The sequence below is a fragment of the Monodon monoceros genome, unplaced genomic scaffold (assembly GCF_005190385.1).
Source record: "Monodon monoceros isolate NGI ecotype Baffin Bay Population unplaced genomic scaffold, NGI_Narwhal_1 Super_Scaffold_18, whole genome shotgun sequence".
Classification (NCBI taxonomy): Eukaryota; Metazoa; Chordata; class Mammalia; order Artiodactyla; family Monodontidae; genus Monodon; species Monodon monoceros.
The window spans coordinates 97,620,477-97,636,515 of NW_021703774.1; the positions used below are offsets into that span (position 1 = coordinate 97,620,477).

At 42.0% G+C, this 16,039-nt stretch overlaps 1 protein-coding gene across 4 annotated transcripts; it reads right to left on the reverse strand.

The window, feature by feature from the left end:
* Positions 1-3,461: 3,461 nt before the first annotated feature.
* On the reverse strand, positions 3,462-14,541 carry RWDD3 (RWD domain containing 3). Of its 4 annotated transcripts, none has more exons than XM_029230855.1 (4): positions 14,432-14,541; positions 6,470-6,957; positions 4,230-4,345; positions 3,462-4,131 (listed from the first exon to the last, which is right to left on the reverse strand). In XM_029230855.1, the coding sequence occupies exons 1-4, from the start codon at positions 14,514-14,516 to the stop codon at positions 4,017-4,019; spliced, it is 804 nt and encodes a 267-aa protein (XP_029086688.1). In that variant the 5' UTR covers positions 14,517-14,541; the 3' UTR covers positions 3,462-4,016. The 4 variants fall into 4 exon arrangements, with proteins under 4 accessions (XP_029086688.1, XP_029086692.1, XP_029086690.1 ...); XM_029230859.1 differs by having other exon boundaries at positions 3,641-4,131; positions 6,517-6,957; XM_029230857.1 differs by lacking the exon at positions 14,432-14,541 and adding an exon at positions 13,726-14,346 and having other exon boundaries at positions 3,641-4,131.
* Positions 14,542-16,039: the final 1,498 nt, after the last annotated feature.

The following is a 16,039-nucleotide window of genomic DNA, read 5'->3' on the forward strand; positions in this document are numbered from 1 at the left end:
TTGTTATGAACATTCTTGTACAGGTAACCTCGCACATACATGCACACATCTGTAGGGTATATGCCTAGAAGCAGAAATACCGGCTTATAAGGTATGGAATTGTCAGTTTTTCTAGATTATGCCAAACTGCTTGTTCAAAGCATTTGGGTCGATTTATAGTCCTGCCAATGGTGTATCAGTGTTGCCATTACTCTACTTCTTTGTCAGCTCTTGCTACTGTCCATCTTTTAAATTTTAGGTATTCTAGTGGGTGGCTAGAGGTGTCATTGTGGTTTTAATTTGCATTTCTCCTGATTACTAATGAGGTATTATTTCATCCATGAAATCATGAAGTTGGACATGTACAAATGAAGTGATATGTACAAGATCAGGCTCAAGCAGGTCCTGATCATGAAGCTGCATGATCAAGTGGCTTAAATGCCTATAGCGACTACTCCTGCACTGCTGCTTCTTCCTCAGTCCACATCTATGCTGTCAAGGGGATACCCACAACTTATTTACTGCGGAAGAAAGAACTCAGGCCTGGTATAGGGATGGTTCTTCACAATGTGCTTTGGCAATTATCACTGCAATCTAGAGTGTCTCTGAAAGGTAGTAAAGAGAAATTTTCTCAGTGGGCAGAACTTTGAGCGGTACTTCTGGCTGTCTACTTATCTAGGTAAAGAGATGTCCACAGGCGTAGATCTACAGTATTTCATGGGCAGTGGCTAATGGGTTGGCCAGGTAGTCAGGGACTTTGAAAGAATAAGATCAGAAGCCTAATGACAAGGAAATCTGGGGTAGGAGTATGTGAATGGACCTCTCAGGATGAGCACAAAATGTGAGGATATTCGTGTCCCATGTGATGTTCATAGGGCAACCACTGCAGTGAATGTCTTCCTTGCTCAAATGGACAGGCTGACTCATCCTCTGGATGTCAGTCATCCTCTTTCCCTAGCATCCCAGTGCTTGCTCAGCAGGCTCATGTACAAAGTAACTGTGGCAGCAGGGACAGACGTTATACATGGACTCAGCAACGTGAAATTCTTCTCACCGATATTGATCTTACTATTGTCACTGCTGAGTGCCTAACCTGCTAAGAACAGAGATGAATCCTGAGCCACCAGTAGTGCCTCACTTCCTGGGAGACACCAGCCACCTGGTGGCTAATTAATTACATTGGATCTCTTCTCTAGTGGAAGGGTTAGCAACTGTTCTCATGAAAATATCAATTCTGGATATGAATCCTAAGTCTCTTCCTATAAGACTACCAACCATAATCTTACAGACATGGTTATCTCTCACAACATAAATTCTAAATGAGAAGTTCATTTCACAACAAAAGAAAGGTAGCAATGGGCTCATAGCTATGAAATTCATAGGTCTTTCCACGTACCAAATCACCCAGAAGTGGCTGGCTTGATAAGAATAATATAATGACCTACTAAGACTTTGAACCAGTCACCAGTATATGATGTTATTTCTCCCACTGCCGGAATACATGGGTCCAGGAATCGCGGAATAAAATTAGGATGGATTTCTCTCAGTATTATGTTTAATAACCCACTCACAGAATTTTTTATTACCATCCCTATAAAGGGGCTATGCTGATTTGGTGGTCTTAGTTCCCATGGAAAAAAAATATTTCTACCAGGGCACACAAAATGGTTCAAGTGAATTTGAAGTTGAGACTGACACCTGAATATATTAGGGTCCCTATGACACTAAACCAAAAAGCAACAAAAGAGGTTCCTATAATGGCTGGGGTGGTTGATCCACATTATTACAGGGAAATTGATTTACTGCTACACAATGGGGTCAATAAGAACTATGTCAGGAGCCCAGGGGTTCTCTGGGTTGCCTCTTAATATTCTCTTATTCAAGAGTGAAAGTTAATAAACAACCAACTCCTAAGGACTCAGACCTTCCAGAATGAAGATTCGCCCACCCTACTAGGTAAAGAGGCAGCCAGGAGTAAAGCCAAATGGAGCAGAGGAAGAAGTTATAAATATCAACTACAGCTTCATGACCAGTTATAGAAACAAGTACTTAAGCAAATCTACTTCATCGTTTGTGGATATTTTTGTACATATTAACTATTTTTTCCTTCCCCTACCCCCTATCAAGTTACATAAGAAATGTTGGTTGTAGTGCACTTGACAGTTTAATTGAGGTGGGATTGTGGCTGAACCAGAATAAGTAACACCGCTAAGGATAATAGTAACTGATGGAACTTTACTTTTTCCCCTTTTGGGGGAGAGGTGAGAGTTTTTCCTTTGTACAAAAGATAGTAAAATCTGCATAGACTGAAGCATAAACTGTTGCTGTTGTACAGAAATTTAAATATGGGTAGAAGGCTGTGCGTGGCTGCTTAACAGCTAAAAGGGAAGGTCGTGCTCGTTACTCGCCATAGGCACTCAGCTCCCTCTCCCTCACTTACACACCCACCCTCCAGTATTCTGCTCTGTTCTCCTGGGGTTGGGACACATGCAAACTACATTTCCCGACTTCTCTGCCAACTGGACTCCTGTTAGGTTTGGTCAATAGGAGGCACCACTGGGAAGTCAGAGGCAGCAGAGGTTCTGGCACCATGGTAGTTGTTGGCAATGGCTGCAGTGGCAGCAGGGGTGGAGTGACTGTGAATGCCAACAGACCACAGATAGTACCTATCAGCAACCTTAGCTCTGGTCCAGGCAGTACCACTTGAGCAGATCTAGGATCAATTACAACAGTCTCCAATAGTGCAGCGGCGGGTACAGGCTCCTAGCAGTTTCTGAACTCTGAGAATATCACCCTCCCATAGAACCTAACTACATTTACCAGTTCTCCAGGAAAAAAATCATCAACACCCTAGAATGACATAAAACGAACAAAAAAATCCCCTCTAATTAATGGAATGATCAAGAGGTAGGTCTAATTTAATTACAAGGGTGTCTGAAAATGAGACAATCAGACGGTACTGCCACAGTCACAGAGCGGCACTTTCAAGAAGCGCTACTGGGCGTGCCACAGCATCTCCTTATTTCTCTCTCCCATCAGTTATAATTTATAATGACATCACTGTACCTCAGATTACAGTGAGGGAGATTTGCCTGGCCTTTCTTCTATTACTTGGCCCCTTATTTTAGGAGCACAGGTGGCTTCAGGAACACAAATATCCTTTCTCAAACATAAATGTCTGTCTATACTTTTGGTACAAATTTTAACACAAGCTTTTATTTTATGGCTTCTCTCCTTATGTCATAATAAATATATTCTGAGATTATCAGACTTTAACAAATTTCATCAGAAATAAAAAATAGTATCTCCATATGATTTCCTCTCTCTGGTAAGCCAAGTTCATTTTGTGTAAAACACTTCTTCCCTTGTAAGTTTTAATTTAAATTGAAGGATTTTATTTTAATTTGACTCTCCAGTCCTATCACTAGTAAGTATCATGCAATTCTGGGACCCCAAAGAAAGCAATTGTAAATCAAGTTCTGTAGAACTTCTTTAGTTTGTATTTAAACTAACCATTTATCCAATTCCACAATGAAATCAGTGTTATAATTTTCTTAACATTCAACTTAAAACATAAGACAGAATAATCTGAATGGGGGAAAAATCATTATCAAATGCTAAAAATGTAAACATGAAGGAAGTAAACATGAAAACAAATCTCTTTTTAAAAATTCATTTAATTACAAGAAAATTAGCCAGAAAATTGCACAGTTCCAAACAAATCCTCTGTAGAAACACAAGGGCTCATTCACCATCATCTTTTTGTATTTATCTCTCAAATAACATTCCATCTATTGAACCCAGCCTATACTGGCAAAATTAGAATACATGGATATTTTTACTGTTTAATATTCCATAAACAGAATTGGCTTTTGTCCTGAAGTTATGATGGTGTCTGTCATTTTGCTTCAGAGAAAACTCTAAAATTGTTCCCTTATGAGTATTTCAATCAGCCACTCTCAAAATCCAACGAAAAAACAAAAACAAAACAAAACAAAAAACGCTGTTGTTTCACTAAAAGATACCTGTCTTCCACTTCATTTTACCAGCCTAAGTACAAATTCGGAGAAAAGCTTCTTAAGTCCTGCAGTTTCAAATTCCTTTTGTAACTCATCCAACGATGAATACTCTTTGACTTCAAATGCCAGAAACCTGCATTATACAAGAGAAACTCATGAATATGCCTAAATTTGTCAGAGTATAATTATCGATTCAGTTGCTTTTCCATCTGCAATAGTACTAAATTATACCTTTTGTGTTCTGTCTGTACTTTTGTTTCAAACAGTACACTAATCATTTTCTCTTTGCATTTCTTTCCACTTGAGTCCACATCTACTTTGCAGGTTTTCTGAAGAATCAGGTACTCCTAAATGATAAATCAGTACGTTAAATACATATCTTTCTCTGAATCTCAAAGTCCTAGTTTGAAAGGAGCCATAAACCTATAGGCTTATTTCCACGCTTACAGAGTACTCACTTTCTGAATCACGCAGTAAGAGAGTTACAGTGTTTTCACATACTTTGAAGCATAACATTCTGGTGAATGCTGGAGTAAAGAAGGGTCTAATCGAACTACGTAGGCTTAAATCTAAACTAGATCTGATTCTGGGGTTAGTTATCTAGATCTTCTGTGCCTCAGTAACCTATTCCATAAAATGGTACTCATAACATCTACCTTATGGGGAAGTTGTGATAATTAAATGAGTTCATACATATAAAGCACTCAGACGAGTGCTTGGCACAATAGTGCTTAATATAGTACCAGCTACTGTCATTATTATCACTTCCTCAAGGTTGGAATGAAGTTAACAGGCACACAGTACCGAACATTCCAAATTGATGGCATCTATAAATATGTACCTGTAGTTCTCAATCCTGATATACAGTCTTATAAAAATTTAAGGGATATTTACATTAAATGACATTTTAGGGACAGCTAATAAAAAAGAAAGAACTCCTTAAAAAGTACTCTACATTACCAGAGGTCAAGCCATATGATTAAATAAATTAATTAACTGATGGATCCAATCTGAGAAACAACATCTGCAAGACAGCTACACTTAGCCTAATATGCCCGAGCTGGCTTAAAGAAAAATCTGAGCCTTTTGGGGATATATGAGCAAAGAAATTAATTTGTATTCATTTTGTCAGCCAGCATTTTATCCAAAAGGATCAAACTTTATAGATATACTGTAAAACACCTTAAAATTTGTGGTTCCGGGGCTTCCCTGGTGGCGCAGTGGTTAAGAATCTGCCTGCCAATGCAGGGGACACAGGTTCGAGCCCTGGTCCGGGAAGATCCCGCATGCCAAGGAGCAACTAAGCCCGTGTGCCACAACTACTGAGCCCGCGCGCCTAGAGCCCGCGGTCCGCAACAAGAGAAGCCATAGCAATGAGAAGCCCACACACCATAACAAAGAGCAGCCCCCGCTCACCGCAACTAGAGAAAGCCCACACACAGCAACAAAGACCCAATGCAGCCAAAAATAAATTAATTAAATAAATTTTTAAAAATATATGTAGTTCCTTGGTCAGACCCCAACCCAGTATCTTTATTAAATCTGAAAATCTATTGTACCTATACGCTATAACCCAGCACTACTCTGGGTCAACTGAAGTTATTAACCAACAAGTTTTGGGATAAGAGCCCATCACAAAAAGCTAGGTAGTTATCCTACAAATCTTTAAGATGATAGGTTATGCAAGATAAATCTGTTTCAAATAAATTCCATTGTAATTATTCTTGACCCAACCCACTTGAAAGCATAAAACCTATTAAGTGACTTGCAGCTCCTTTAAGATTTAAAATATAATAAGCAGCCTTCTTTGTCTGGTCCCACATAAAGCAGGTTAGATGAGTTTACAATGAGAACTTGAACACTCTGAAGACGACGACGATTTTGAAAGCAGCTGCTGAGACAAGTCAGGTGGAAAGCAAAAGTTCGGGAGGGGGTGACAAGCTGACAGCCCTAATGATTCTACTTCCACTCACACTAAATCCTGGTTAGGAGGGAACAGCTCCTCTTTTCAGGTATAACAGACACCAAGTTCAAGCGTCAGAACATATCTTTAACTTCCAAAATGTTAAAGTTTTTGCAGGCTACCCACAAGTATACACCTTGCTGTGTGCCTAACTAAGGAAAGAACTATAAATACGCACAAACTTTTAGTGCAAATTTATAAAATTTAGGCTCAAAGCTGATTACAGAAACAAACACTCATGTACCACAGAGATTTTTTTAATAACCTATCACTTTCATTAAGTGGCATGATTTTTAAAACATAATCTACTTATTCTTCAAGCTTTTCAAGTCTGTAGTTGTAATTAGAAGTTAAAGACAGTCTTTAAAAAGATCCATTAACATGGTAAGAGTGAAAGCAGAAACATCTTAATGATTAATCTGTCCCATTGTTATCAAACACACTTATAGACACACCATTTTAGCAGAAAATAGCCAAATTCATATTCAACATTAAAACTTTTTGGCACCTTGATGTTGTTTCTGTCTCCCTGCAGTAAAATCAGTATTACTTTACCCATGAACATCAGTCTTCCTGTCAGCCTTAAATCGGAAGCCCACTTCTCCACACTTTTGACATATTTGGTCTTTGCTCTCATATGATCTAAATGCAAAAGAGTCATCCACAATCCATCATCCACAGTCGTGCTTGCTGCAGAAGTGCACTTTTCACTGCCACCTCCAGCTTCTGGCCGCTTGAGGATGTGCCTGAGATTCTGCTGAATCCAGAGAACTAGCTCATGAACCATAGGTTCCGAGAAAAGGGTCTCTGCTTGCTCCAGTAACTTCTCCTTCACAATCTCACACTCAGCCCTGGTCAGGTGTTCGGAGTTAACCACAATACCAGGCAGACACGACGGGTAATTAACCGGTAAATGGAACACCAATCGTAAGGGTATATCCGCATCCATAAATCCTTCGGCTCTTGTGAGAATTCTGAACACAGTCCCATCTGTCTCTGGAAAGCATCCAAAAATAATGATTAGCTGTACCTAATTCAATTTGAATGGAACACTAACAAGTTAAAATTCTTGTTTCAAGTGTCAATTTATTTTTCATGTGAAAACTAAGTTATTTTATGAAGAGATACATCACACTAAGAAAGCCATGATTTACAGATTACTTTCAGCCATACATATATATTCATAGAATCATGCTCACCAGCACCCAGGATTTCACTGGCATTTATAATTGCCATTATCCCATTTTTATTAAGGTTACCAGAAAGGTTTCTCATCATATGATTTTTTTCCTCCCCAGACTTAGTTGATAATTCAGAAATTCCTAATAAACTCATATGAACATTCAAAGAGACAGTATTGTGTATTTATAAAATCAGTGATTAGTTTAAAAGTTATACACTAAATCTGGTGAAAGTCATGTTGCAGTGAGTCTGAATCAAACTAAATACTGGATCCCGTGTGGTTGCAGGGGTACAGAGAAAACCATGACTGTGCATACACAGTAACTGCCTGGACCCGCTCTTTTTCACTTCAAATATATTCGTATCAGTGTAACATGAAGGCAGCGGGAGGAACTAAAATTGGGCAGACATCAGTTCAGCTGTTTCTGGCTCCATAAGGAGGAGGGGGAAAGGGGAAAGCGCACACAGGATACGAGATGAAACACTCTGCTCTCTTTCAGATTTGCTCCACTTCACCCCTCTGATGTGTTCCACACCACTTCACCCCACTTTTCAAAAGTTGATAAAACGTCAGGCTGATTCATTCTGCAGGGGGCAGAAGCACACAGATCAGAAGAGCAGAGTAGAACCGAACTGGGTGCTGACGAGGCTCTTTGAAGCTAACTTGCCTCCATCTACCCTACTTCTTTCTCCACAGCCCTTGTTTCATTCTCCTTCACAAGACAGGCAGTCAGATTGTTCTAATTTTCATACATGGATCGCTGCTCAACACCCTCAACAATGGAAACCTGAGTGCATTCCCATTTTAAAGAACCTAACAGAACATTAAAATGGCTCTCTAGCCATCCAATTCCATTTATACAGAAGCTGTTGTTACAGACATGGATTCATATAGGACCAAACACATCCATTACACCAGGTTTTTCTTTAATAGAATCTTCAGTATCAGCTGCAAAGCACTGCCGTTTTAGGACGCCACCCCGAAACCCAGGCAGTAACCATTATAAAGATCATATTAGGGCTTCCCTGGTGGCGCAGGGGTTAAGAATCCACCTGCCAATGCAGGGGACACGGGTTCGAGCCCTGGTCCGGGAAGGTCCCACATGCCGTGGAACAACTAAGCCCGTGCGCCACAACTACTGAGCCTGCGCTCTAGAGCTCGCAAGCCACAACTACTGAGCCCGTGTGCCACAACTACTGAAGCCCGCGTGCCTAGAGCCTGTGCTCTGCAACGAGAAGCCACCGCAATGAGAAACCCGTGCACCGCAACGAAGAGTAGCCCCCGCTCGCCGCAACTAGAGAAAGCCCGCGCGCAGCAACGAAGATCCAACGCAGCCAAAAATAAATAAATAAAATAAATAAGTTTATTTTAAAAAAAGATCATATTAAAGTGATATAACTTAAATTTGTATTACATAAGTAAAATATATGCTGCATAAAGGAAGATTTTCCAAACAACTTAGTATATTCCTCTAAAATCCATCGCCAGTTTCTCAAAACCCTTCTTTCTTCTATCCTGTTACTTATCCTTTGTAAAAAATATTTTATTATTAAAGTAGGCTCCCTAGATGTCAGTTAGATCACTGCATTTCACTAGATAAAATGGGCATTATAAATAGACCTACAGACATGTGACCACTAGGCTAAATAAACCCTCCAGAAATCATCTAGAGGGTCCACTTTCCCTCTCAAGGGGGAGGTATAACTTTTAAAGCTCTTCATTCATCATTCAACAAACATTCACTGAGTACCTACTAGGCCCAAGGCACTGTTCTAGTCTGAGAGAAAACAACAGGTAAGACACAGATCCTGTCCTCTTAAGTCAATCCAGTTTCATAACATGAAAAAGTGGACAGAGCCAAAGTGATCTTCCTCAACTTCTCTTCTACACCTAAAAATGTCTTTACTTGTAAACATACATACATATAATTTCTATAAACCTGTATTTTATATTTTTTTTTATTTCCATGGAGATAACTCTCCATGGGAATAGCATTTTTTAATGTTTTCTGAACAAAGGGTGCCTCCCTGCTGACAACTTGACTACAGCCCCGTGAAAATGATTTCAGACTTCTGACCTCCAGAACTGTAAGAGAATAAATATGTGTTGTTCTAAGACACCACATTCGTGGTTATTTGTCACAGCAGCCACAAGAAACTAACACAGTATCTGTGCTCACAAAGCAAGGTTTTCCCCGCAAGCAAGTCTCCCTTTCTGGTAAAAACCCTGAAACCTAGAGTGTTCTCCAATCTCTGCCATCTAAACAGCCACCTATTCCTCCCCAGGGCAGTGACCTAACTGACAGAAACAGGCAGTCCAGGGAGAAGGTCTTGAAAGCCTACTGAGCTGGCTCTTCACATCCTTACCAACTTTCATTCTTCTCTCTTAGTGATTTTCTGGCCCTAGTCAGCAAAGAGAAAAGCAATAGGAGAAAATCCTGACTTCCGCCTTAGAAAACCGTGAAATTATTAGTTATAAGCTTAGAAGGAAAATTCCTTTAATTTTATCAAGAATTGGAAAGGATTAACAACCTTCCTACTTGGTCTTCTCTTTGACTCCCTCCGTAGCTACACACACACACACAGACACACACACACACACAGGAGCTGCAAGGTGAAATTACACAAAATGACGCTATCTCTGTAAGAAAATGAAAATCCCAACAACATACCCCATTCTGCTGATACTTAATGCAGGAATAAAATTACATATTCTTTTAAAAACTCATTTTCTCCCTAAAACTCTAGAAGTATGTATATTACCCTTCCATTTCTCATCTGCCTTGGTTTGTACATGCAATTAAACTGGCTCTTTTTTGCCTCAGAATTTTTCATGTAATCACATGTACTGTCAGTCTGATTTTGGGGGTTTTTTTTCCATTAAAAAAAGAAAACAAGGTTGTCCCTATCTACTTTAAGTTTATTAACAGCTTAGAAACAAGAGTGATTAACAGAAAAATAATGGTGTTCTACATCTAATGCTAATCTCTGGCCTTCCCTGGCGCCAAAAAACTCTAGTCATTAAGTTTAACTCACAAACTCATCATTCTCAATAAACATCTATGCCCTAGAAAATTTATGCGTGCCCTACAAATCTAAAATTTTCATGAGTTCCAAGACTATTTTCATCTATTCTAAAGATCCTACCAAAAGATGTAAGTTTTGCCTCTGGTTGAAGCTTGCATACATATTCCCTAGTTTGGGTTTTTTTGGTTTTTTTTAATAAGTCATTGTACCTTAAAATAAGTATATCAATTTCATAACTAAAATAGGTTAGTTTCAAACCTTATTCTTCCTTACAAGTACATGAAGGAAATTATGCTCCTAACCACACTCCAAACAACAGAAATTCAAACGAGAGAAACTGAACTGAACCCCAAATTCCATACTATTATTTTTAAGACTTCACTCTACTTCATAATCACACACAATAAAAAATCAATAATGCTGTCCAATAACAGAAGATAGTGGGAAATGTAAACAAAATTTAAGAGGATGAGTTCTTCAAGATTCATTTAGAGCCCATTAAGAAATCATTTATATACCATATACAACTGAATTTCCCTATACTTGCTTTTTTTTTCCATTTTTGCAGTTTTATATGTCCTCAGGGTTAAGACTTTGTTCAGAAAACCACTAAAAAGCCCCCAACACCCTCTCTTACCTCACTGCACAGGATTTTTTTCCTCTCACTCCCAGGTGGCTCCCCACAAGTATACATCCACCAGTGCTTCTTTTTATGTTACAGCTGGAATTTTATACATGTTAAACGTGGTTACAGAAAAAAAAAATAAACTAAAAATAAGTGAAGCTAAAAGTGGCAATCCCATCCTTTAGACGTGAAGTTCAAGGCTGATTTGTTTTTAGAGACGACCTCAGTACTGACAATCAGCAGGACACAGGGCTGAGCAGATTTAGAGGGGTCAGTGGGTGACAGTCATGATTCATTTTGCAAGACGGCCCAATCCAATCTGAACATTAGTGTTAGCAGAATACAAAAAGCTACTCTGAAGCTACTGTGCGAACATATCATATGATATTGAGTCTTACACACCTCCCATTTTATAACTTCTTTATCTGTAAGATGATTTCCAGAAACACAACTCCACATATAATGAGCACTAATTATGGCAATATAATCTCTGTGACCTTCAATTACCTCATCAGGAAAATGAAGCTTTATAACAATACCAAATTCCATCTACCTCATAGGTACCTACACAGGCATGCACACACACTCCCCTTCAGAACTATTCTGAACATAAGTGGGGTCATCCCCGTTTCTCTGCTCTGGGTGCTCTTCTTGCTCTCTTTTTCCTGGACAGGTGTCATCCTTGCTCTCCAAGAACTGTTTTCCTGATGCAATGGCCGCATCTCTGTTAAGGAGCATGACGCAATGCAAGAGTCCATATACTCTGGAGCCTGGTGGTTACTCAACCAGCCTGAGCATCTGTTACCTTCTTTATAAAATAAAGAATACCCCTCATCGGGCTTCCCTGGTGGCGCAGTGGTTGAGAGTCTGCCTGCCGATGCAGGGGACACGGGTCCGTGCCCCGGTCCGGGAAGATCCCACATGCCGCGGAGTGGCTGAGCTCGTGAGCCATGGCCGCTGAGCCTGCATGTCCGGAGCCTGTGCTCCACAACGGGAGAGGCCACAGCAGTGAGAGGCCTGCGTACCGCAAAAAAAAAAAAAAAAAAAAAAAAAATACCCCTCATCAAGTAAGATGCATTTAAAGTATCAGGTCTGTGGTAGGTGACCCCATTAAACCTGGCACCCTGTCTGACTGCACTGCACAGGAAGAAGCAGAATACCCCTGGTTTGATCTGCCCACAGCCCTCCCTAGTGGACAGGAATAGGAGCTTATATAACTTGCACCCATCAGAGACAGTTACACCTGATGCCTCTTATGAGCTTTCTACAACCATCACAAAGAGGCCACAGTGTATGTAAGTCCCCTGAAATTCTCAGCACAAATTAGTCCAGCTAAAAGAATCCAACTATTCAAACTCTTCAATCTTATGACCTTCATAGATGACCCTAGGGTTGGCAGCCTGAGCCTGCCTGGGCTATCTCGTAGCAGAAGTGCAATCCTACCCAATGTTAACCTGATTCCAGTGGCAACAAGGAGCAGCTTATTTGAGGGGAAGGCCAGGAAGGGACTGATGGTGCTCAGAATGTTCTTATATCCTCCAACCCAAGCTGACAGTGACCATGACAGCGGTAGCCAGCAGCCCACTGTATATTTACTGAGGTCTATTAAAGAAGTCCTTACCTTACCCTTAATTCCCAGTTGTGAACATCAAACGTCCCAATTTCAGTCACTGAATTGTTCTATTCTCCAATGAACCTTTCAGCAACAAAATGTCCTAAGTTGTTACACTGAATTCTTTTATAATTCAATTACTTATTGATGTCAGAACACTGAATTAAATTAATTAGGAGGCATGGCTTGAAAGTCATGCTCAATTTAACAGCAGATAAAGGGTCCACAGTGCTCTTCATATTAAGAAATTGCTCTTTCTTTCTTTCTATGCTTACTTTTTTGGGTTTTCTCTGACCTGTCAGCAGTGTCATATGCTCAACCACACTCATGACCCAGACGACCACCACTCCATCCTCTTTCAGGTGTAATGGGAAATCATAGGTTCATTTTCCCAGGATATTCCTAGTTGAGCCATAATAAAGGAATTTAAGAAAACTGATGATCTCTTCAAACAGCCTGCCTCAAGCAGAAGTAATTATCAATAGAGAGCCATAGAGACAGCAAAGTAAGATGACGAAGAATAACAAATGCTATCCAATCAGAAGAGAGGTGACGAGAAAACACTAAAAGTGAGTAAATCCTTTCATATGGATTTTAAACAATTGTTTCAGAAAGCTACAAGACAGGCTAGGCACTGAAAAGAAAGCGGCTTCATTACATGAATTGGTTCACAGTGCCCAGAACATAACAGTGCTCAATGAACGTATAGACACGGGTGATCAAGAAAGAATAAATGAAAAGGAGCCAACTCCTGCTCTGTAGGTGAATAACCACGTAGATACCAGGAATGGATCCTAACCCTTGATGGCTTTCTCACAACATTCAGAACATTTTAGACTACCTTCTTAAAGGTCAACCAATTTATGGTCAGAAGAACAATTTTAATAGTAGCTGAAACATAACAGAAGTTTAAATCTTATGCCAAAAAATTCACAGAATGTATTTGAAAGCTAAGTGAAAACTGAAAATTATGTGCATCACAGCACTTTTTCATAAACTGAAGTTTTGGTTTTTACTTAATAGAAGCCATAGACAGGCAGAGAATAAGTTTCCACTATCATGAAAATATAGCCAAAAGAACTGTTCTAGACTGTAAGCTCCTAGAGGCCCTGAGCAGTCAGTGTCTTTGAAATCCTGTCAGCGCTTCCAGGGACTCAATAAATGAGTTGAATGATTAATGCGCCCCCAAGAGCCTGTAATTGGCAACCACCTTTCAGCCGACTAGAAAAAGCAGAAGAAAAGCAATCAAACTAAGAGTCCTGACTGAGCACTGGTCGAATTCAAAAATTCATTTAACAAACATTTACTGCATACCTACCACGTGCCTGGCACTGTCGTAGGTTCCTGGAGTTTTGTGATTACAAAACGGACAGGGTTCCTGCCCTCCTGCAACTTGAGACAACCAAATACCCATATAGTTAAACTGTGGTGGGTGCCCTGAAGGACATAATGCATGGTGCTTACAAAGCACGTAGTTCAATTTGGGGAAGCTGGATTTAAACTAGGGGTGTCAGGAGAAACCTCTTTTCAAGGTCAGATCTGGCGGGTAAGTACAGGACGGCCAGGGAAAGCGTGGTGGGGGACGCTTTCCAGGAGGGCGCGGCTGGCTCGTAGCGCTCAGCGAGTTGAGGAGTGAGACAGGGGAGTTAGAGGGTGCAACGGCAGAGTGGGGACGGGGGGTAACGGCGGATGGAGGGGGAAGGGCGAGTGCGGGTGCGACGGGAGAGGAGGGTGGGACGGACGAGTGGGTGGAGCGGCGCGGGAAGCAGGAACCGGTCCACGGGCCGCACGAGCCTGAGCATTATGCTCTCCGTTCACTGCAGAGGAGCGAGCAGGGGCGCGATACTGTTCACGTTTTGGGGGTCGCCGCACTCTCCCGCCTGCTTCCACACACGCCCAGTCCCGGGGCGTGTCGTTCCATTATTCAACTACCCCGGCCCCCAAGTGTGGGCCCGGGGCGGGGAGCCCAGCCTTGGTGGTGGGGAGCAGAGGGCGCCCAGTCCGTCTGGCGCGGGGGTAGTCACCTGAGCGACTCAGCACTTCCCACTCGCCGGGCCCGCAGAAAATCGCACCCAGGGCCGAGAGCTCCTCTCGCACCAGCTCCGCCATGGCCGCGCCGCTCGGCTGGCTCAACACCTCCCCTTCCGCCGCCGCCACCGCCGCCGCCACCGCCGCCGCCCCCGCCGGCCCCGAGCAGCGCTGCAGGGCTGCCACCGGGGGGCGCCCCGCGTCTCCGCAGCGCGCGGCGGGCGTGAGGCCCAAGAAGCCCCGCCCACAAGCTCCAGCTCACTTACCCCAAACACGAGGCTCCGCGCCCTCACGGGGGGTTTCTGTTAGAGGGGGAAGGCCCCGTGGTATCTGCCAGAGGTCACCGTGCAGCTCACCCGCTGCTTTCCTGACAGAGGGAGGCCTCCCAGCAAAGCCCGAAATTCTCTAACTTTAGCTCGGGCTTTGAACACTAGCCCTTCCCGCCCATACTTGGCCTTGAACTTGGAGGTTAAGAGGAGAAAACAAGCAGCGAAGTGACCGGAAGAGGTTAGCCCCTGCCTGGCTCAGAATTGAACTAGGTGCTGGGGGTACTGCAGTTAACAGAACAGACGAGATTCTCCGCCCTTCTGGAGGCACTAGCGACCCAGGCGGTCTGGGACACCCGGAAAACGTCCCGGGTAGGAGCAACCTCCAGATGCTGAGAGGCAACTGGAGCTCGGACTCTGGACCAGAACCGGGTTTCTGGGACGTCCTTCTCCTAACAACGGTTGCAGAAGGGGAGGGTTGGACCTACCACCTCTGGCATTCTAAGGATGTGACTGGGGTGACCCAGAACCTTTGGGGGAACTATGCACCCGGGTGCTGGGAGCAACGACATAATTTCCCATTTGTCTCCCGCCTTCACAGGGGACAGACCTGCTGAAATCGGCCAGGAGAACTCCTGGGCCTTTAGGGGTACAAAAAGTATGAAAATGTAGCAAACGCTAGCTTTTCAGTATTACTTATTTTGTGATATTTGATGCATACAAAGCAATGTGATTCTTGAAGTTTAATAATGAAATGCTCATCCTTGAACTCAGCACGTAAATTTAAGATTGTTTGCAGTTCCAATAGGGTAACAGAATTATCAATCCATTCTGTTTCAACTTTGATTTCGTGAACAAGGTTACAGTGATTGTGTGTGATAGTTCTGTCAGTCAGCATGTTTGGCTTGTCCTTTTGTTTGTCAGGTAACAATTAAAAATTTTGCAGCCTCAGATAGTAGCTGGTCTAGCTCATGGAGGTCCCACAATTTTTTGTTTGTATCAGAGATAACATTTTCTGAGATAAATAAGGGATGTAGATGGCTACACAGTGACTCCTGACATTGACCTACAGAAGTCAGGAAAACGGGGCTGATTTGAAGACTGGATTCATGTTACCATCATCAGCATCATTCCCACTGTTACTAAAAAGAGATTTTAAAAAGGAAAAGATACTGGCTTCCGAGAGCAGAAAGGAAATCCAACAAGATAAACTGCAGGAGAAATGCTTCTCAGAGGATGCCATGGGATTTCAGTGACCCCCAAGCAATTAAGAGCACTGCTGTGTACATAACTGGAAAGACAAAAGTTTATTTAAACGCATAATTGTCTCTGATGTGG

Coding starts and splice junctions, on each gene's coding strand:
- RWDD3 (XM_029230855.1), bottom strand. CDS start 14,516: ATGGCGGAGCTGGTGCGAGAGGAGCTCTCGGCCCTGGGTGCGATTTTC. Junction 6,958..14,431: donor GGAAGTGCTGAGTCGCTCAG/GTGACTACCCCC, acceptor GATGCTTTCCAG/AGACAGATGGGACTGTGTTC. Junction 4,346..6,469: donor GAGACAGAAACAACATCAAG/GTGCCAAAAAGT, acceptor TTTATCATTTAG/GAGTACCTGATTCTTCAGAA.